We start from the raw sequence: 20389 nt of genomic DNA, 5'->3' as shown, positions 1-20389 counted from the left end.
CTCCAGCAGAGTTTTTTTCCTACAGATGTGCAGTGAATGGTTACGTCTCTGTGAGTAGCTAGCTGAAACAACCATGGAATTGCTCTTTGCTCTGTTTTGGTGTGGAGGATTGGGGGGGAGGGTTAATATTTCTTTGTTTTAAAAGCAGAAAAGCTTTGGGCAAATCCCAGCTCCTGTAGCCACCATTTTGCATTGTGTGTTATAAATGAGTCAGAGGCTCCTTCTGTTCGCTGTATGCAGAGACAAATGCAAATACCTACCTGGCTTTTAAAGCAATAACAAAGCAATAAGGTGTTGGGTGTCGTATGCTGGGCCAAGAGAAATGTGCCTGCCTTGCCTGGAGTGCTCTGTCCTGGTGATCCAAGGACCATCCATTCCCTGACTTCTTCCCAAGGAATTCTGCTTGCCTAGAAGAGCTGTTGCAAAGAAACTACTTTTGCTGCAGGTGTTCAGGTGCGTTAGTGCTGCTGATGATCCATCTGGGGGGACGTGGGTCATAAAGAACATCTCTGAAGTTTTATACGGAAGCCAAGTAAGGTGGAATCAATGAAGTTTGTTTAGGGAGCTCGCCACTTTAATGACATACTTGTATCACTGAATTCTGCCTTTTACTGGTGATGTGAGCTGTGTGTTTGTGACAATGATTGCGTGATGGAGTGGGGCAAATTAGAGCAGAATCAGTGCTAGTTTATTCCACCTGCCGTTGTTAGAAAGCTCTGCTGTGTGTATCTACTGTGTTCTCCAGATACTGTAGTATAGAAAAAAAAAACTTGGACTGCATGATGATGACGCTGGCTCCAATCCTGAATTCTTAAACACTGTTAATCTTCTGACTTGCGCAGAGCCAGCTGTCTTCTGTGCGCACTAAGGCATTTGTAACAAGTCCCAAAGTACCTGTAAATTGCCAGCCACTCAGCTATGTGTACATGCTTTTAGGTACTGCATCATCTTACTGCTTGATTAGTATTGGCAGGAGGAGTTTGTGCTCATGGGTGCTCTGCAATTCAGCCAGCATTGGCACTTTGTGTTGATAACATTCAACACAATCATTCCCCTCAAGTTTTGGATAGCTGCGTATAAACTTCTAAGCAAAGAAATGTCATCCTGTGCGTTTTTATCATACAGGAGGGGCAGAGATGGTTGTCTGTAGCTCAGTGCTGTGGATTTTCACTCCAGCTGCTGGCACGTGCAGTAGGAAGCAGAGGAGTAGCTTATCTGGACTGATAAACGCAGCCTGCTTGAGCTATGGAGAGGAGGGGCAACATTTGTGCCATCTGCCTTGCATCTGCCCCTAGACCTCCCAGTGTGCTGTGGGAACAACAGAAATCTGAAACTTGGAAAACAATTGCTGCCTAAAGGGCGTGAGGCCATTGCATAAACTGCTGAAATCCACGTGGAGCGCTGATGCCTTGTTTCTGCTTCCAGGTACTTCAATCAGGCATCCTTTTTGGTGGCTTTCCAGTTCCTGCACGTCACAACTGGTGCCCTTTAGGCTTTCAAAAACAGCATTTCCCCTTTTCCTCCTTTTATGTGTTGTGCTCTTGCCACGTGAAGACAACAGCTGTGCTGTCCACGCAGCGTAGGACACTTCTCTGCAGAACACCCACATGGTGGAATTGCTGATACGCTGGGGACAATGGCGTATCGTGCCTTGAGGATGGGTTACTTAGTTTTTGCAGGTGGACTGAAACATGCAGCCTGGTTTTTTTTTCTGTCCTATATTTCTGTATTTAGTCTTTAGTATTTTCCTTTTAAACTAACTATCCAGAGAGACCTCCAGAGTGCAGTGCAGAGGAGCTACTCTCATGGTGCCTGGTAAGAAGGCAGCCTTCAGCTGATTGAGTTCTAGTAGTGCTTTTGTATTAAAAGAGGGAGCAGGCCTTAAAAGAAAACTTGGCCTGTGCACCAACATAAAATACCCATGTGAGACACGCTTCAGCATTTTACAACTTCCAGGCAGTTTGCATCAAATTCTTCTTTGAATACATTCTCGTTAACTGCCTTATAGGGCCCTATGTTCAAACGTGCTGTAAAAATACTTCTGTAAACAACATACTTTATTTTTTATTTTTTTTTTAGCTCTGAGTGCAAGCACAAGAGAAGGTCTGGATTGCTATCCTGTTAGTTCTGCTGTTCTCTGCTTCTCAAGGTGCGTTGGAGGCTGCAGATTCGTTGGCTGGTAAATGCTGTTGGAGGGCAATAGGGATCCAGGTGAAAGCAAAATATTCCTTCCAAAAATCAGGAGGCAGGAAATCCAGAGTCCACAGATATGTCAGGCAGCATGCTTATTTTTGCTGTTTTTAATCCCTTCGCTGCTGTCTTAAACTTGTGCTCTATTGACAGATGGCCAGAAGCCAGCAGCACAACTGCCCTGTGTCCTGATTTGTGGTGAGGTGCTTATACCTGATGCAGTGCATGGCTGGGCAAACTGCAGTGAGCAGCTGTGCATGGATGTCTCTGGAAGGAGCTGTAAGCCACTAGAAATATTCCATGGAACTCAAGAAATGAAGATGGTTCCATTAAAAAAAAAAAAAAAGAGAGAGAGGCACAGTATTCTTATTTATTCAATACATTCTGATGTGCTAGCTGCTGTGTTACTATGGATGTGTATGATGGAAAGACTGCTAATGGGACAGAGCGGGTGTCTGTAGGGCTGGTTTATCGCTGGTCTGTCAGTCTGTATTTAATTCTTGGACTCCTTGTGTTGCCTGGCTGCTGTCAGAAGGATTTTCAGAGGTGCTGTGCTGGAGGCAGCGAAGCAGAAGGCAGCAGTCAGGGTGCTCACGGACTACCAGGTGTCCATCTGCCTCCTGCTTGAGGTCGGAGGTGGGTTTGGTAGGACAAAGCCTCTGCTCAAGGAGTGCTCTGAGCAGCTCTAGGGCAGGGGGCTGCTTGTGCAGTGATGGTGTCATAAAAATTCTGTGGGTCCCTTACTGTGTGCTGGCAACATAAGAAGTCTCATACAGCAGCTGGTTTAGATTGCAGTGGTCCTTGCAGGCAGCCATTCTTTGTTCTGCCCCTCTGTAGCCCCTTGCCTTTACTAAGAGGAGGCAGGTTACGCTCCAGTGTTGGCAGTGATATTTAGTAGCAGATTGGTATCTTTGGAGATGGAGAGGATAAATGGCGTCTCCTCCTCTTTTTCCCCCCGTAAAACATTTGGGGAGGGGGGGGGAACCAACAAAATAACAAACCTGACAGCTCTGTTATTCTAAGAACAGGAGTTTTCTTCTTTATAGACTTTTTCCATTCTCTTTTTGAAGTTGTACCTCTCCTGTTGTAAACAACGTGGTTATTTCTAGGTCTAAATAAGAAACGCTGTGTAATACAGTCATTCCTGTGAAATCTCATTTTCTGAAGCCTCTTAGACCCAGGGATGGCTCTCAGCAAACGTACCAGCCTCTCAGAAACCTCGAGCTGTGGGAATGAGATAGATTCAGCTGGAATGGAGAAGTTGTAGGGATAATGCAAGACAAAATAAACCCTTTTCTGTAAAAACCACATAGAGAATCTGAAGTGTTCTGTAAGAGATTGGTGTTGCAGTCCTGGAAGGTCAGAAGGGAACAGATTTTGTCCATGGTTGTGCCATAATGCTGGGCTCAGCCCTGTGTGTTGGGATGGGGCATTGCTGGGAGGGTAAAGAGGGAGAGGGAAGGAAAAAACTTGGAAAAACACAAGTGTAACCTCCTGTTTAAGAGACTTTCTGTTAGGATTAGCAGATGTAAAGCAAACTTATCTGCTTATATGTGAAGTACGTGGTATAAGCTCAGGATCTTGAGTTAAGGAGAGGAAGAGAGCAAATGCCAAATGCCCAATTCGAGATATCTTTCTCTTTTCAGTCTGATCTCTCTGCTGATGTTTTAAATGTTTCAAGTACCTTGTGGAAAAGGCTGGGAAATCAAGATTGTGCTCTACCCAACTCTTCTTTGGAATCCCTCTTTATAAGCTTGGAAAGCAAGGAAAAGAAATGCCTTGGTAGATAGGAGTGTAACTGCAAAGCAACTATTAAATTCTCACTGTTCTTGGCATTCGCTCATGGCTTTGTGCCAGTCCCCAGCCTCCCTCCTTTTCTCCTCCCAATGAAAAGCTTCATCTTTCCTAATGAAAGCTGAGTTGAGGAGCCCTGTGGTGGTGATTCCTGTCTTCAAGTGATGTCCTGGGATGAGAGCTCTTCATTTCTCTTGAAGACGCTACTAGACTCAAACTCATTAGCGCAAGTACCGTAACGAATTGGTGGGACTATCGTGGTTTGACACCAATTAGGAGAGCGCGGTCATGCAACACAGCCCTGCAGTTTGCTTTACCATGCAGCACCAACCTGAGGCATCCTTAATAGAAGTGAGGTACTTAGATTTTGTGTTTATTTTTTGCTTGTTGCATTGTTTATTTTAATGACAGCCTTGTGAATCCTATCAGGAGTCCTTCCCAGCTGTCAGCAGTGATGGAAGTGTAGAACATGCTCAACTCCTGGTTTTTGCATAGGGGAAAGGGAAAAGCAGGAGGATGAATGTCCATAGAAGTGCCCACCCCAATCCATTCGCACCTAGGAAAAGCAAGAAAAAGGATGGGTCCTTTTGGGCTAAGAACATTGGTGTCTAGAGAGAACAACAGGGTAATTAATAACAATCAGAACCACAGAATGGTTGTGTTGAAAGGGACCTCACAGCCCCAGCCCACACAGTGCTGGCTGTCCCCAGCTCAGGCTGCCCAGGGCCCATCCACGACTATGTGCACCTCCAGGGACGGTGCAGCACAGCTCTGGCAGCAGTGCCAGTGCCTCAGTGTCCTCTGAGTGAAGTATTTCCTTGCAATATCAAACCCTCTGTTACTTTAAAGCCATTCCCCATGCCCTGTCGCTATCAGACCCTGTAAAAAATCAGTCTGCTCCTGTTTATAAGCTCCTTTTAAGCAGAGATGTTTTCTTTGCATCTATTTCATGTATAGCTGAGAATAGCATTGATGGAGCTTTCTTCTGCAGTTGATGTCATTCCTTTGGGAGCATTGCTCCAAGTATCACGCTGTGGGGGGAAAATATGGTTATTCCAGGGTTATTCTAGAGCATTTTAATGAAGGAAAATGTACAGTATGGTGCAATGCAAGATGTGTTCTATCAGGTTCTGAGGGTTTTGCCAGCAGGAATTTTTAGACCAAGCTCGTTATGGCTGATAGATGAAAACAAGCTGTCATTACTTAAAAATAAATGAGAAATGGCTGATTTGATAAAAATTCAATTTATTCAAAATGGGCTGAGATAAACACACTTGAATTTATTCTTTATTTCTGCATTAGAATAATTGTTTGGAATTACACCAGTGAAATTTGGTTCGGATGAGATAAAAATTGGCCACCTGTCAAGGAATAAAGTATTTCGGGCTGCTCTGTGGTAGGCTTCACTTTTTTGAGTGTAACAAAAGATGGTAACCAAGGCAGTGACTTGGAAGTATATCAACTGTGCAACTTCTTTGTATAAAAGCTCGCTGTCAGGGCCCAGGTATGTTCATGTCTCTGTCCCACGTGCTTGTGTGTCACTGCACCGTAGCATCTCCTCATTTGGATGGAGTCCTTTACGTGCATGTGTACACACAGCACATCTGCTGCACTCCGTGTGATAAGGACGCATTGAGGGCTGCAGTTCTGGCACTGCTGAGCTCCTCTCCTTTGCTTGGAGGTCCACGTGCAAAAGTGGGAGTAGAAGTTGGTTTTAAGGGTGTGTTTCTGGCCGTCTGCGATTCAGCTGTGCGTGGAGACACTGCGGCTGAGGAAGCAACCAGAAAAGAGCCCTTTGCCCGCTGTGGGAACATGAATACTGTTCTGGGGTTTGTGCTGTGTGGTCTATAATTATGGCACTCTAACTGCAGATTTCCTAAAAACTGTCATCTATTTAAATAGCATGTCAGCGAAGGTGAAGCAGGAGTACAGCTTCTAGAACAAAACCGGATTGCTAATTAATCTAAACCAGTGTATGTTACCGTTAACGAGTGGTGAATCAATCATGCTGTTGCCCTTTTGATGAAGCATGCTCCTGACTGCCGGCCTTATGGTGACAGCAACGAGTGGCATTGCTGCCATGGAGCAGCTCCTGCTGTAACACAGTGGCTCTCCAAAGTTATCTGCTGCTTGTACGGAGCTCGGAGCGCTCTGCTCTCCCCTTTCATTAGTTTACATACGATTAATGATGTTTATTTTCTCTCCTTCCTTCTCTCCATCCTGATTATTTTGGTTTCATGCCTTGGAGAGCAATTTCCTTTGCAACTTAAGGAAGTTGAAAACGAGTTACTCAGGTATTCAGTGGTTCCCACAGCTGGCAGCGACTTGAAACCCGACTGAAGACGCAATAAAACACCACCACCACCCCCAGCAGCATCCCACTCAAAACCTAAACCACCGTTTCTGGTTTTCTCCTGCCAGGCATGGCTCCCATTGCGTTACCGAGCGATTCAGCAGCAGTGGAGAGAAACGGGTCTGGAAAGTAAACTCTGGTCCTCAGAGTGGAGCCGTTAGGTAAATACGCTGTGTTTTACATTCAGTGCTGTGATTTCATAAACATGGGTAGCAAGCTGCACCAGATGCACAAATCAGAGATTGCTGTTAATGCAAATGTCCTTCTATGGGCACTGAATGGGTCGGTGATGACATTTGCATACATATAGCGCTTAATCTGGAATCGGGGGGCAATTTCCTTTTTGCTCCGATCAATTTGCCAATGCGTGGTCTCTCCAGTTCGTCGTACAGCCTTTTATTTACAGCTATTCCCATTGCATACGCGTCTCCTTCAGCAACCTTTCCCCGCGGCGCAGCCTATTATTTTAAGGAGGGTCGAAGCCACCCGCTGCCATGCGGACGAGAAAGCTGTGCTGCACAACGCTGCTGCTCCCTGCTGCTGCTGGAAGACGCTGTTTTCCTTCTCGTGTCACACAGCCTGTGTCCTCCACGGGCTCCTCGCTTCCCGGAGGGATCTGTCGTAAGGAAGAGTAGCAAAAAAAGAATTTTTCAGCTGGCAGTTAATGAAGAGCACGATGAGTGTCACAGTCAAGAGCAGAAAGAAAAAGAGGATGATGTAAGTCACCAGGTCGGGCTTGTTGATCTCGCCTTCTTTTAGCACCCTGGCTGTCGACATGTAGAAGGCGGAGGAGCTGACAGGTCGCTGCGTGCTGCCCAGGTAGGGAGTGTTGGTCTGAAGGATGAGGTGAGCTTCGGTGGCACTGGTTGAGTTTAGCAATTCACTATACATGTTCTTGCTTAAATTTCCTCCACGGTCGAAGTAAAGAACGAGAGCACACACAGTCACTGTTTGGCATAGGGAAGGAAGAATATTCCCGCTTGTAAAATCCTGACAGCGAGCCACATTTTGCCTAAAAGTAAAACCAAATTACTCCCCAAGCCGTGCGAGGGGATTTGCTCTTAAATCTCCGTGGCTCATATTTACAGCATTCATCCACAAGACATAAATCACAACCGGCGCGGGTACCTCGGTGCCGCTCCCGCCTGCGGGCGCATGGAGTGCGCAGCCCTCGGACCGGGTCTGGGCTGTTGGAGCCCTCGATGCCGTCCAGGGGAGGGCACGGAGGCTCTCCGGATGCTTTTCCCCACTGGAATGGAGCCTGGGTTAAACGGGATCCGCGGATAGAGGCGGTTGAAGCGTTGGCATCCCGCTGGGTTCGCTGTGTTCTCCCCCGGGATCCTGCCCGCTGCCGGAATCCCGGTGCATGAGTTGAGTTTCTTAATCCCGGTTATCAATGCGCTGTGTAGCTCCCGTTCCAAGGTTGAGCTTGCTGCTTTCCAAGCATTTCTTTTCGCTTTGAGGGGGAAAAAAAAAAAAAAAAAAAAAAAAAAAGAGAGAGAGAAGAAAAGAAACAAAACACAACAAACCAAATGAAAAGAAAAAAAAAATCTCTCCAACGTCCCTTTGTTTTTTTTAAAAAAATAGAAACAGCAAAATTCCTCCCTGTAAATCAGAGGGGAGAGAGGATCTTTGGAAACCTCCCCTCTGCCCTCACCTCAGCAGCGCTGCGGAGCGGGACTGGGCAGGATGGTGCCAAACGGGACTTTTCCTTCTGCCGGAGCTCCTCCGCAGCGTCACTCTGCCGGGAAGGGAGGGAGCGCGATGTGTCTGCCGGAGGCACCGTGCTGAGCGGCGAGAGATCCTCCGAGCAACCCCAGTGTGAGCCCCAGGCTGCGGGGAGAGGTTTGGAGCTGGGGGAGGGCAGCAGAGAATGGGACGAAAAGAAGGCGACGGCATCAAAACCTTTTTTTTTCTTTTTTTTTTTTTCCCCCCTTCTTTTTTCCCCCCCCCTCTCAAATCTCTATTGTTAAAATTGATCTCTCTAGCGCAGAAAATGCCTTTTCGTTTCTTTTTTTCTTTCTTTCACACGGGCCCCGGCACCCTCTCCAGCCTGACAATTAGCATGTTAATTTTTTTCCATCAAACTGCCTTTATGCCGCTATTAGCTGCTGGCTGCTCGCCAGCCTGCGCTCACCCCGTCGCATCAGATAAGCGCGGTTAATGCTTCCTTTTAACTCGCCCTGACTTGGGGCAGCGGCGAGGAAGGGGTACAGAAGGGCAGGGGAAATCGACGGCAGGAAGCACCCGACGCGTTCTCTCCATCCCCGGGGTACCCATCCAAGCAAACGCGAAAGCTGCTTATGATGAACTATTGCAGCCGGCTGTCCAGGGAGGTTAAACATTTCAATTAGCATAATAAATGTTTCTGCTAGGAAAGAGGGAGAAATCCCCACATCAGGCAGATTTAAATCAAAGGGAATGAAGGCTCTGCTAGGAGGCAATGCCCTTGTGCAGCCTGTTCCTATCTGCTGAGCTCCAGGTACCTGCTGAGCCCTTGTGCCCTTCTGGTGGCATGGCTGAAGGCTGCTGTCAGCTCACAGCTCCATTCCCCATCCTGCTCCCATCACCAGAACAGCCCATACCTGCTCTTTGCCTCCTTGCTTTGGGTCAAGATGTGAATTTGCAGGGCGATGTTCCTCCAAGGCTTTTGCTGGGTTTTATTTTCTTTTTTTTCTTCACCCCCCCACCTTTGCAGCCAAAGGAGCTGACTTTTCCCCGTGCCCTGGTTTATTTCCCCATCTTTAACCCCAGAACGGGGCACCGTGATGGCTCCTCCTGGGATCATTCCCCCTGTCCACAGCGCGGCCGTGGTTACCCATATTTACTCTGTATGGGTTCAAAGAGCAGCGTGGAGAGGCAGGCAGCCAGCACAGGGGCTGGAAAAATCAACAGAGCCATAAAAAAGCTGGTGCAGCTCCTACCTGTCCTACCTATGGTGTCTCCTTGCAGCCAGAGCAGCACTGAGCAGTGCAGAACATGGATGGTTGGAGGTCTGCGTGTCTTCCCAGCACCCTGCCCTCTTCCTCCCTGAACTCTGGTTGACCTTAACCAAACTTTGCATCCTTTGTTTGTTTACTTTATTGGTTTTATTAATCCAGTAGGAAAAGCAGAGAGGCAGCCGGGGGAGCTGAGTGCTGAAAATAGCAAGGATTGTCTTCGTGTTTCACGTCTTTCAGCCCAAAGCTCATTAAAATGGCTTCTCTGCCAACTCCTCAAAAATGCCACAATGGATGCACAGAAATGTTGCATTAGAGGAGCGCTCCTTTTAACCACTGGAGTTGTCCCCAAGGCTGAAGGGACAGCCTGAGCCCCCTCTTTCCACTCCTGCTGGCATACAGATTCCACATGGAACTGGAACATTTTCCCTTTTCCTCCTACAAAACGTTATCTCATGCTCTTTCAGGATTTGTTTTCTGCCATGAGGATACAATGGTTCAGTGCCATGGCTTCATGTTCATGGTTTTGGATTGAGAGCCGTTGCTAATGGTCACGGAGTGAGCGCTGGAATAAATCCCTGGGTGTTTTACAGCTGCCCTGAGTGCATGCGGGCTGTGGGGTGGGAAAAGCTCCTCCTGCTTTTGCCTGCCTGTCTGATATACAAAGGGATGAGAAGCTCTGGGAGTAGTAAATCAGATGTGGTTTCGGCAGCTCCGTATCCAGGCTTCATCTCAAAAAAACCCCCGAATTGCTATAAATAATACTTTAATTGCAAAAAGTAAGAGCTGATCCTTTCCCCTTGTTTTCCTTAGTTTGGAAGCTCATTTAAAGTCCTCTGTTCCTTGTGATTTTTACACGCTAATTTACTTGGTAGCTTTGTTGTTATTTTTTCTTGTTTCCTTTTACTTTTCTTGAAGGTTTTCAGCATTTAATGACTTGTTTGGGTGAGATTGTAACGTGTGCTGGAAACGGTGCTGCAAGGACACACGTGGAGCCTCCAGCAGTGACTGAGTTAGCTGTGTAATGAACCTCTCAGTGCTGTGGCTTCCTGGCTCCCCTGGGATCTGGGTCAGTGTAACTATGGGGGTGAGTCCTGAAAGGTCTTCGTTCTTCTGAGCACCATTTAGGTATTGCTTCCAACCCAAGCCATCTTATGATTCTGTAGTGACTCGGTGGTTGTTCTGGCCACACCATGGTCCACTTTTGCCATAGCACAGCCAATGCTGCTACAAATCACTTGCAATTCAGTGCTTGGCCCTATCAGCTAACACTCTCCTGGTGACTCGGACCGTGCTGTTAGCTTTAACAACCATCAGCCAAGCTGCAAACAAGCAGGATGCAAAACGCGAAGAGTGACCAGTGCTTGGGGTTTGGTTGTGCAGTGGACTGCTGGAGCCTTTCCCTATTTCCAGCCTGGTAAATAATGCATGATCTGTCTCTTACACGCTTACTCAACCCCTACCACGATAAAAATCAACCGAGGGAAATGAGAGTGGAAAGGAGCATTATCTTTCCCAGTAATGCAACCATTTACAATCTGTTACGATCCTTCTGCTGAGGAGTAAGTGGTGGTGGAGGAGTTTGTTTCTATTAGCAGACCAGAAACCATAAATCACGGGCTGTAGTTTTCCAATGTCACGTACAAGCAGCCTTAAAGCCCTTAAAAAAAAAAGAGAGATAGAGAGGGAAAATGGAAATAACTTCTGTATCAATCTATCTATCTATCTATCTCTATATATTTTTAATTGCTCTGGGGTAATCTAGGCACACTTATTTTGTGTGCCTAAGTATCAAATACCAACGACTGTATTTTCCAATGTAGGATCTTAAAGCTAAGCAACAGACACCTAAAGAGAGGGTGCTGCCTTTGGTGCTTAAAAGCAGATCTGAATGCCTGAGAAAATTGGCCCAAGTGCAAACTAGTGTGGAAAATCTTTTATTTCTTAAGAACGTGTTTGTCATATTTAAAACTGAGCTCTAGCGTGGCATTTCTTCGGGTCTGTTCTCACCAGCTGAAACAGAAGCATCTAAAGAGCATCCAGAAAAGTCTGCGGATCCAATGGAAATGGGAGCTTCTGTGCATTTCTTCAATGCTCTGCCTAAATCCTCTACTCTCCAGTGGTGAGGAGCCTCTTGGTTGGCCACAGCACCATTCCAAGGAGGGAAGAATCACCCTGCCCTTCTGCCAGCCTGCTCAGCTGTGGCTGCTGTGGTTGGGAGTTTTGGTCAGGTAGGACTGTTTTGGGAAAGGGGTGAACCCTCAGCTAGGAATCTTTCCCTGGCATCCCCCTGCTCTCCCTTATATTCATGTGGAATGAGAGGAGAATCATGAAGGGAAGCTTTGCAGATCATCGTGGGGTTTCTGACTGGTGGAGCTGTCTGTACTTTTATTGTTTCTTGTTTCTCGTACAACATTCTGGTGTTGGAAACTGCTCCTCCTGTTCTGCGTGGTCTGTCAGTTTCTGCTTCTCTCAGTGAATTACAGCTGGGGCAGGTGAGGTTTCTCTTTCTTCTCTGATTATTGATTTTTGCTTTGCATTTTAAGTTCTTCCTTGTGACCCCAAGTAGTCTGGAAGAACCGATAAACCTGGGTGACCCCCAGACCTGCATGTCTGTTCTGTACAGAAGGGAGGCACACAGACCAAGCCTGCTATTGCTCTGACCACATTCAGTGCAAGTGGCCTATTGTGCAACTCATTTGTTTGTTTGAGAAGTGGCCTTGATGCTACTTCCTGACACTGCAAAGGTCCCAAGCATTCATCACAGAGGGTGGCAAGGTGCTCCAATGCAGTAAAATAAGAGCAAAGAACCAGGCTAAAATAGGGCAAAAATTTTCCCCCAGCCTTGTAGCAATTGATCCGAAATCTCCATCTCCAATGGTGTTGGTGATCTTCTGCAAGTTCAAGAACCATAAACTCTAACAAGTTTGAGCTGTGAGCCCATTGCTCTAACACAGCATCTTTGCCCCAGATAGGAAGTCCTCTCCTCCAGGCACCATCAGGGCTTGCTGTGTGCATGCCTCCCTGCTTGTGTAACTGAGCAAATACAAAGCAAATATATTGCACAGGGTCAGCTGTTGATTATTGCTCCTGGTGTGAGCTAAGGCTGCTTACAGCATCAGCTCAGCAATATTGTTCACACAGACGGTGCTAACTCCTGGGCCCTTGGGTATCTTTTGGCAGTAGGAATCAGATAAAGTGGAAGAGCAGCACATCACCATTCTCAGGGCAGGCATAAATTTCAGAGGCTAAGCTAAACTGTATTTTGGGAAGTGCCAGGCTGTGTTGCTGGTGACTGCTGGAAGGTGCACTTCCACCTACGACCCCAAAAAATTAAGGGAAAACCAATTATGGTGTTCCTCAGCAAGCTGGGGAGGAGCTCTGATGTTTAATTGTGTGCTGCTTGGTAAAGAGGAACAGCTTTATAGTTTCTGATTTATCATTAATAGCAGTCTGACTCAACAGATCACACTGCCAGTTCTGTTCAGTTTAGAGATCTTCTCAGTGCTAAAATAGAACCTATGGCAGCACACAGAGAGCATCCCTGGGGATGCAATGGGAGCAAATGGGCAGGGATGGGGCTGCCCCATCTGCTCTCACCTCGTTTGCTTTTTTGTTTTTAATGTATGTTTGCCCAAAAAGGAAGAAAAAGATTGATGGTCCTCTATGCCAGGTTTCTGTGTCTGGTTATTCCTTCATCTGTGGTAGAATCCTGGAGAAGGACGGGACGTCAGCTCTCTGTGTTTAGGTTCCATTTAATTTTACTGAGAAAAGCAAAGCTCAGCCAGCAGCATCTGCTGGAAGGGAAACCAACTGTGCCCTTTTTGGCTTACCTGTGAGCGTGGCTGAGCTTTGTAGGTACTGGCTTTTCACCTCTTCATTCTCTCTGGTGACCCTTTGGCTCTCTGTCTCTCATTGCCTGATGCAATTATCATTAATCGAGGCAAGGTTCCTGCCCAAAGCTGAGCAGCTCTGGCAGAGCAGCAGCAATGGAGCAGTGCTCCACAGAGGGCGGAGGCTCCTCTGCAAAGCACTGGCTGTGGTTGGAAAAGCTCATTGAATTCACTGGGAAAGAAAATCTATCAGCCCGTGACAAGGATTATTTTAATAACCTAAAATCTTATTGCTTCTGGAACATCTGCTCTTTGGTGGAGCAAACAAATAGGTTTTAATTTCATTGCCTTAACTTCATGGAAATAAATTTGAGAAGCGCAATAACCGATTATTAGTTGGGATAACAGCATTATCTTTTTCACATTGGTCACAAAAGGAAAACTGCAGGAAATACAAAGCTCATAGAAATACCTTCAACCTCAGACCCTTGAAATGTCCGCATCTTAATACACCACAACTGGGAAAAGAGAACTTCACCTGACCTTTAAGTTTGCAGAGGAAAGCAGTCACCGAGTTGTTCCTTTGGAGGTGATGGGTAAGGTGGTGTTACTCAGTGACATTCCCTGTCTGTAGAGAGGCTAATGTATTCCTGTTGCATTTAATTAGTTTTGAACCTATGTACGTGAGAAATGCAGCACAGTGCTGTTATTAAAATTCATGCTTTATAATAATTAGCACAGTTTGTTCAGTCCCTGAGAACTGCCAGCAAAAGGACTATTAACTTTGGTTAATGGTGGAAATGTCTCACCCGAGCTATCGTTTAACCCTTTGCTGCAGAAAAGTTGTGGTTGTTCTCAAAGGCTACATCAGGCCAGCCATTAATTACCAAAACTCATTAATTGTAGCAGATTGACTGCTATAAAATCTCTTCAATTGAACTTTTGCGATGATCAGTAGGGAAATGGTGACAAACACAGGCAGAGCTGTCCCTTTTAAATTGCTGGTGTTTTATTTCTCATCGAATCCCTATCTGAAATAGGGGAAAATGACCAATAAGGTTCAGAAACTCTTTCTTCAGAAGATCAAAGTCATAAAACTCTGTTAATTCCCTTTGAGACAGAAATAGGAATTACAGTTAAGAGACTTCACCCCGTGACTTTTTCTTTCATGTTAAAACTCCCTAATTGTTCCCCAAATGCATCTCCCATTATATTCCACTGTAAACTAATTTGCTAAGCCATCAGGAACCCGAGAAAAATCTCTTAGTTAAAAACAGCCTCTTGCAAGAGCAGCTGAAAAGCACAAATTCTGAAGAACCACAGTGATGCCCTGTTCCTCGTTCCCAGCAAACATGCCTTTGGTCTTATTTTTGGTAAACCTCGGCCTTGTCTTACTGTTCAGAACTCACAGTTGAGTGTTTACAGGCAGAATTTCAGCTGAGTTTTCTGAATTTCTTGAAGGCAATTTTACCTGGATTTTTTAAATCTCTTTGGTGCCAGATTCTTCCTAGAGCAAATCTCATTGCTTTGCTTTGTCTCACAGTGCTGGGTGGCTGCAATGTCACCAGTCTATGTGGCACCACTCCTGCAGGTAAGCACTTATCTGACAAAGTTCCCTTAGAAGCAGTTTTGCCTTCGTTTTTTTTAAGAAAAAATTTGCATGGTGCAAACATTGCATCCGTATTCTTAATGGCTATTTAGAAAGCGAAGTGTTTGGGTGTGCTGGAAAATAGCCCTGGGCTCCTATTTGCCACGTGTAGTTGTGTGAAGATCTGAGAAAAATCACCATCTGGTGTCTCCAGACTCAGATCCTCAGAAAATGCACAGAATACTGAAATGAAGGGAATTCGGGCATTTCTTCTGATGATTTGTTCAACTCTTTTTGTCTCTCCCAGAGGTGCGCGGAGGACGGATACACAAAAGAGTGGGGAGGGCTGTGTACTGTCTGCATGTGTTCTGCAGATGATAATAGGGAAGGTCAGCAGGAAGAAAGGATAGCCTTTGAAAAAGTATTCTGCCCTCCAATTTTAAAATACGTTTGAGCTCTTACTTTGTAAAAGAAGGAACTGGTGACCTGGTGGCTTAATAGTATTGCCTATTCAAAGGCAATCGGTTCTTGGAATAATTTTGAGGCATTTGGAGCCATTTTCTAGTAGTAAAATTTCAGATTTGATCTTTTATTTCCCACATTGGCCACAAGAGAGGATTCGCTTTGCTGTGCCGGGGTACAAATCATTTTCATGTTAGAAAACCAAAAGCCATTAGCTGTGCTTTTACTTGGTGCAGAAGACAGAAGCATTAGTACTGTAACACAGCATGTTTTCTGCTGAGTGCATGGTGTGATGGCTGGAAATCCTGAAATTTGGAGCTAAAGAGCACCTCATCCCACATCTCGGAGGGTATTCGCACTGAGATCTGAGCAACTCCCAGTGGGCAACTGCCAGCATTTCAGCTTTTATTTTGGTCACTGGATTGAATGGACCCTGAGAAACACTGGGGGAAAAAAAAAACAACAAAAAAACAATCCTAAGCCTAGAAGAAGCTGCAGATGCTTCAAGCTGGGATGGGAAATTAATAGAATTATTATTCATTTCAATGGTGGCTCTTTAAATGTGGGGCAACTCACTGATTCTGTGCCTGCTCTGTGATCATTTTCCTTTTTGTTAGCGGCATTTCCTGCCAAAATTAATCAGTCACTCCTTGATGCTGGGCCAGTTCCCTGAGTTACACGTAGTCAGTCAGGTGGCGATCCAAATGCTTGCCCACTGCTCCACTGTTTTCTTTCTCTCTGACTCTGTCAGAAGCATAAGACACATCCATGGATCATGGGAGAGAGAAGCAGGTTTGTTCTCCTTTATCTCTGTGCTGGGGAAAAAAAAAAAGCCTCTCAACTCTATAATCATCTTTCTATAAAATAAATTACTTTATCTGTCTTAATACTGTCACTCTTCAGTCCTCCAGTGATCTACTTCTTCCATCTGTGTGCATAACTGAAATCTTCTCTCCACCTACTCTATGTACTTCCAAGTGTCAAAATCCAGCCTCAATCATTGCTGTCATCAGTCTCTCGTTCTTGATGGGATAGCGGGTGAAACGTCACTGTTCCTCAGATCTCCATGGGTAATTTCTATGCTCGATTTGCAGAGTTGAGGTAAACTATCAGAAATACGACCTAAAATAGTGTTTTGTTTTGTTTTATTTTGTCAGTTGAAGTTTTCCACTTTCTGCTCCTGAAGCAAGTCGGTATTTCTGTTGCTTTCTGGGTCTTGTTTCCATCATGACTCTTGCTGCATAATTTCAAGAGATAACCACATTACCCAAATCCTATGAAAGTTGACTTACTGCTTCGTATTGAGTAATTCTGCATGACTCACACTTTGTTCTCTGAGACAATTTTTACGCTCGTTTGCAGAATACTGTTGAGACAATTGAGCTTACTTACCAAAATCACCATCTTTTGTAACGAGACAGTACAATCACTTTCCTCTTTCACAAAGCCATTCCAAGAACAATGGGCCGACCCATAAATAACAACCATTTGTTTTTGCTTAGAATACGGATTCTACGGCAGGGAAAAGAAAGAAACCTTCTTAGTAGCCTCGCATCTTCCCAGATAAATGTGACAACGCGCCTCTCCTGCTGAGCTGTGACCTACTTTGCTCACAAAATGCTCTCGCTACCTTCCCCCAAATACCAGGCTGTTGAAGCCCCAGGAATTCTTCACCTCGGGTGCGAAACCGTGAAGTGTCACTCAGCACCAAAGGATCCTCAATGGTTTCCCTGTCTGGCGGCACAGCGCTGCTTATCGCATCCCCTGTGAATGCCTCTCTTCTCATCACGTTGCTGTTGGGATCAGTTTCTATCTCTGCTCCAGCATATGCCCCGTGAGTTTGGAGCTGGGTGAATTTTGCCATCTTGTGAGAGGTTTGGGTACTTTTTTTTTACTTTTTTTTTTGATTGGGTTTATTTCTGGGTTAGCTCCATTTCAAATGTTTTGCTCTGCCGTAATCCTTTTTTTTTTTTTTCCTATTTTTATTTTTTTTATTTCTTCATATTTTTTATGGCTGAAAAGGAATCCTTTTCCTCTAGCTAATACATTATGTGCATCAGAACTTGGTAATGTGCCTGTTCACGGAGAAACAGGAGTTGAGATCGAGCATCATCAGCTGTGGGAATGACCTACACCATATGGGACATGCGACAGTTACCCAGTCTGCATTACATAAGGAATAAAATCGTGTTGCTTTGCTGAAGCATGGAAGAAAAGAGAACTAGAATGTGATGACAAATGGCTGCTCCTGAGGATAAAGGTCCTTAGATGTACTACCATAGTTTTTTTTGGCTTTATAACTAATGTATATGATCTACTTGTTAAATTCAAGCTCGTTGCATTGCAAAGGCAGCATCTCTTGGCTTGGTACTTGTTTTAGTTAAGTAGCACAGCACTTAAATATAGAAGCTGAGTTTGTCCATCAGGTTTTGCATTTATGACTCACAACTGATCACAGCACGTAGTCGTTACCACCCACTGGGCGATGCTCAGGTTCATTATTTGGGGCAGATTAGTAGATTCTAATGCCACAAAGCATCATTACAGTCAGAAGGTAAAAAAAAAAGCTTTTGTTAGGTGGAAAAATTGATCCTGATTGTTTAGCAAAAAAAGCAGTCTGGGAGATGATGCTATATAATATATGTATGCCCTTACGGGAGATGTGCTGCACCCTGGAGAGCTGCCTGCAGGAGCTGGTTGCCCCAACCTGTTGCTATCCCAAAACAAACCTTTAAATGCTGGGGAATTAGCAACAAGCCAGAAGGAAAATGGCGAATTCCTTAGGTCTTGCTTTCTTTTAGCTACAACTGGGTACCTTTCAGGATGACACACTTGCATTGAACAACTCCTGATGTCATGCAAAAGGCTGGATGTCATCACCTGTGAACTCAGGAGGTTGGATCACAGCTCCTTCCCTCTGCCAGGGGAAGTCTTTGAACCATCTCATCTTATGCCTGGCATTTGCTGATATCATGTAATGGGGTACATACTGTATCCACTCTGCATTTCTGACAATTCTTTATCAGCAGTGACTCTCTTATTCCCAGAGGGGAGCTGAGCAGAGCTGTGTGGAGCCCCATTCCCTCTACATGGGGATTTCCAGTGCCTGCCTTGCCACGAGGGAAATGCTAGTGGTGTCAAACCTAATACGTTAACAAACAAGCTTGCACGCATGGTGATTGAAGGACCCCAGTGTAATTGCCAAGCTGCCTCTGGGAGCTGATCCCATGTGTAATTTCCTCCCTAAATTTGGAACTTCAAGATGCATTGAATGGCCTTATTGCACGTTTTTTCTGCTTGATATTTGGATACCAGTTTCATAGAACCATCTTTACACGTGTATGACTTTGTAATGAAAAAAAGCGCATACAGGAGTGGCAGAGTTAAGGTCAGGTTATTTTTAGATGTTTTATAAACAATATAGCCCCCCCAAAAAAGTCCAGAAGTATCCTGTTACAATAAGGTACAGCTTTCCACACTGTAAATGATCTGAAGTCCCTCTTTGTAATAATTCTCAAGCTCTTTACCTAGCACTTATGATTTCATTTTGCTTTATGCTTTGCTTGTGATATCACTTTGCTTGCATTTGCAGAACTCATCCTTGCATGTAGAAAGAAGCTGCCTGCATGCTGTCTTCTAGGAATAAAAGCTCTAATCTGCTGCACTGGGTTTAATAAATATTTTATCACTCATTGTTTGGAATATTCTCCCGGTGAACCTCAGCAGCTGCTCTTTGTGAAAACGATGTCTGATTCAAGAGTAGGGGTTTGCTTCCACATTCTGGGTAAGAACTGCAGCCCAGGTAACCCCATACTGCTGCCTACTTCTTCCTATTACCACGCTTTGGTATTGTGAGAGCTTTGCATTAAGGAAAGAAGAGGTACATAACTTAGAAATGCTCTCTGCACTTGCATGAGCTTTAGAGCCTTCCATGGCAGCAGGGCCAGGAGGTGATGCCCTCTGCTGCTCTGGGGCCCACAGGGCTCAGCAAGGATTCTGGCATTGGGCTGCAGCCCCGACCCTAGAAGTGCCACTGGAGTTGCATTGTCACTGCTGAGTGACAGTGGGGTCATTGATTCATTGGTGTCACAGAGGCTGCTGTAAGTATGAGGAAACAAATGAAACCCTCATTCCTAAATCTGTGTTTCATACCTCCTTGTCTCTCTCCTAAATTCTGATGCCATCTAGTCAGAGTGAAGTGAATGGTGTCATAAAGCTTGGGCTTAGCTGAAAGCTGGAAATATGTGCGTGCATGTGTCTGAAGTGCCTCTCAAAACACCGCACAGCCACTTTTCTGATGTGCAATTTTCATTTTATTGATATATATACATTTTTTTACATACAGTTACGTAATTGCAAACTGTACCCATTTACACCTTTCAGAAGGCAGTAACTTCAGGAGTGAACGCGGGATTATTTTTAGTATGTATTCAAGTTTATTCATGCTGAAAGGTAGTAGTTATCTTTTGTAATTTTAGAGTAGCTCTCTGAATAAAAACATGAGTATAGCTCCGTGTTAACTGCCACGTGACACTTGGGAGCGGGCTAAAACCTCTCCTAGGATGACAAAATCTCTGCTTTTTTGCTTTTCAGCACCCCAGTGGTGCACACGATAGCGATGTGTGTGTTGGGACCTGTGTCCATCAGTGCATAAAACGTGAGCTAGCTTGTGTGCACTGCGATGGAAATACCTCTAGGCCAGAAGGAAGTACAGTTTCCAGTGTTGGTTTTTGTGTGTGTATGCGTGCGTAGGAAAAGCTTATTGAAATTCAGCTGTGCTTTCCAAGTTCAAATTCCATATTCAGCCATCACCAGAGGGGTTATTAGATAGAAATCTGTGGGTCCTCAGCTGAGCGTTCTCCCCAGAGCTGAGTAAATACCTCTGTGCGCCAAATAGCGGAACCTTTTCTTCAGTTCACAGGCAACTGTGCAGAGGTTGCAAGTTTCTCATGTTTTGGGGTCACTGTTCAGATAAGTCTTGTGTTATTGTTTCTGCTTTCTGATGGAATAATGAAAAACAAGGAGCCTGCAGAAGGAGTGAGCAATTTTGGGGGAAGGAGCTCAGTTGTTTGTCCAAGAAGGCACGCAGGGATTTGGCTGGGATAGACTAACATAGAGGCACCAGAAAAGGTCAGCAAAAATGCATTTTGCAAAATTTCCTTTGTTCCAAGTTTGATTTCCAAGAACTTGAACATCAGCCTCTTATTTGGAGATGACTGTGGGTCTGACA

General features: G+C 45.2%; 1 protein-coding gene and 1 long non-coding RNA gene across 4 annotated transcripts; one reads left to right on the top strand and one right to left on the bottom strand.

Annotated features, from left to right (window-relative positions):
* Positions 1-5212: 5212 nt before the first annotated feature.
* Positions 5213-9364, bottom strand: SMIM32 (small integral membrane protein 32). 3 transcript variants are annotated; one of them, XM_052689607.1, is made up of 4 exons: positions 9262-9364; positions 7995-8190; positions 7466-7793; positions 5213-7349 (listed from the first exon to the last, which is right to left on the bottom strand). In XM_052689607.1, the coding sequence occupies exons 3-4, from the start codon at positions 7492-7494 to the stop codon at positions 6908-6910; spliced, it is 471 nt and encodes a 156-aa protein (XP_052545567.1). In that variant the 5' UTR covers positions 7495-7793; positions 7995-8190; positions 9262-9364; the 3' UTR covers positions 5213-6907. The 3 variants fall into 3 exon arrangements, with proteins under 3 accessions (XP_052545567.1, XP_052545566.1, XP_052545568.1); XM_052689606.1 differs by lacking the exon at positions 9262-9364 and adding an exon at positions 8923-9242; XM_052689608.1 differs by lacking the exon at positions 9262-9364 and adding an exon at positions 8923-9247 and having other exon boundaries at positions 7232-7793.
* LOC128083954 (uncharacterized) lies at positions 8061-16669 on the top strand. Its single transcript, XR_008208277.1, has 3 exons — positions 8061-8158; positions 10195-11771; positions 13547-16669. It is a non-coding gene; the product is annotated as an uncharacterized LOC128083954 (long non-coding RNA).
* The last annotated feature ends 3720 nt before the right edge of the window (positions 16670-20389 follow it).

The sequence above is a fragment of the Tympanuchus pallidicinctus genome, unplaced genomic scaffold, assembly GCF_026119805.1.
Source record: "Tympanuchus pallidicinctus isolate F22 unplaced genomic scaffold, pur_lepc_1.0 scaffold25, whole genome shotgun sequence".
Lineage (NCBI taxonomy): Eukaryota > Metazoa > Chordata > Aves > Galliformes > Phasianidae > Tympanuchus > Tympanuchus pallidicinctus.
Note: the sequence above shows the minus strand (reverse complement) of the source record. Positions and strands in the feature narration are given on the sequence as shown.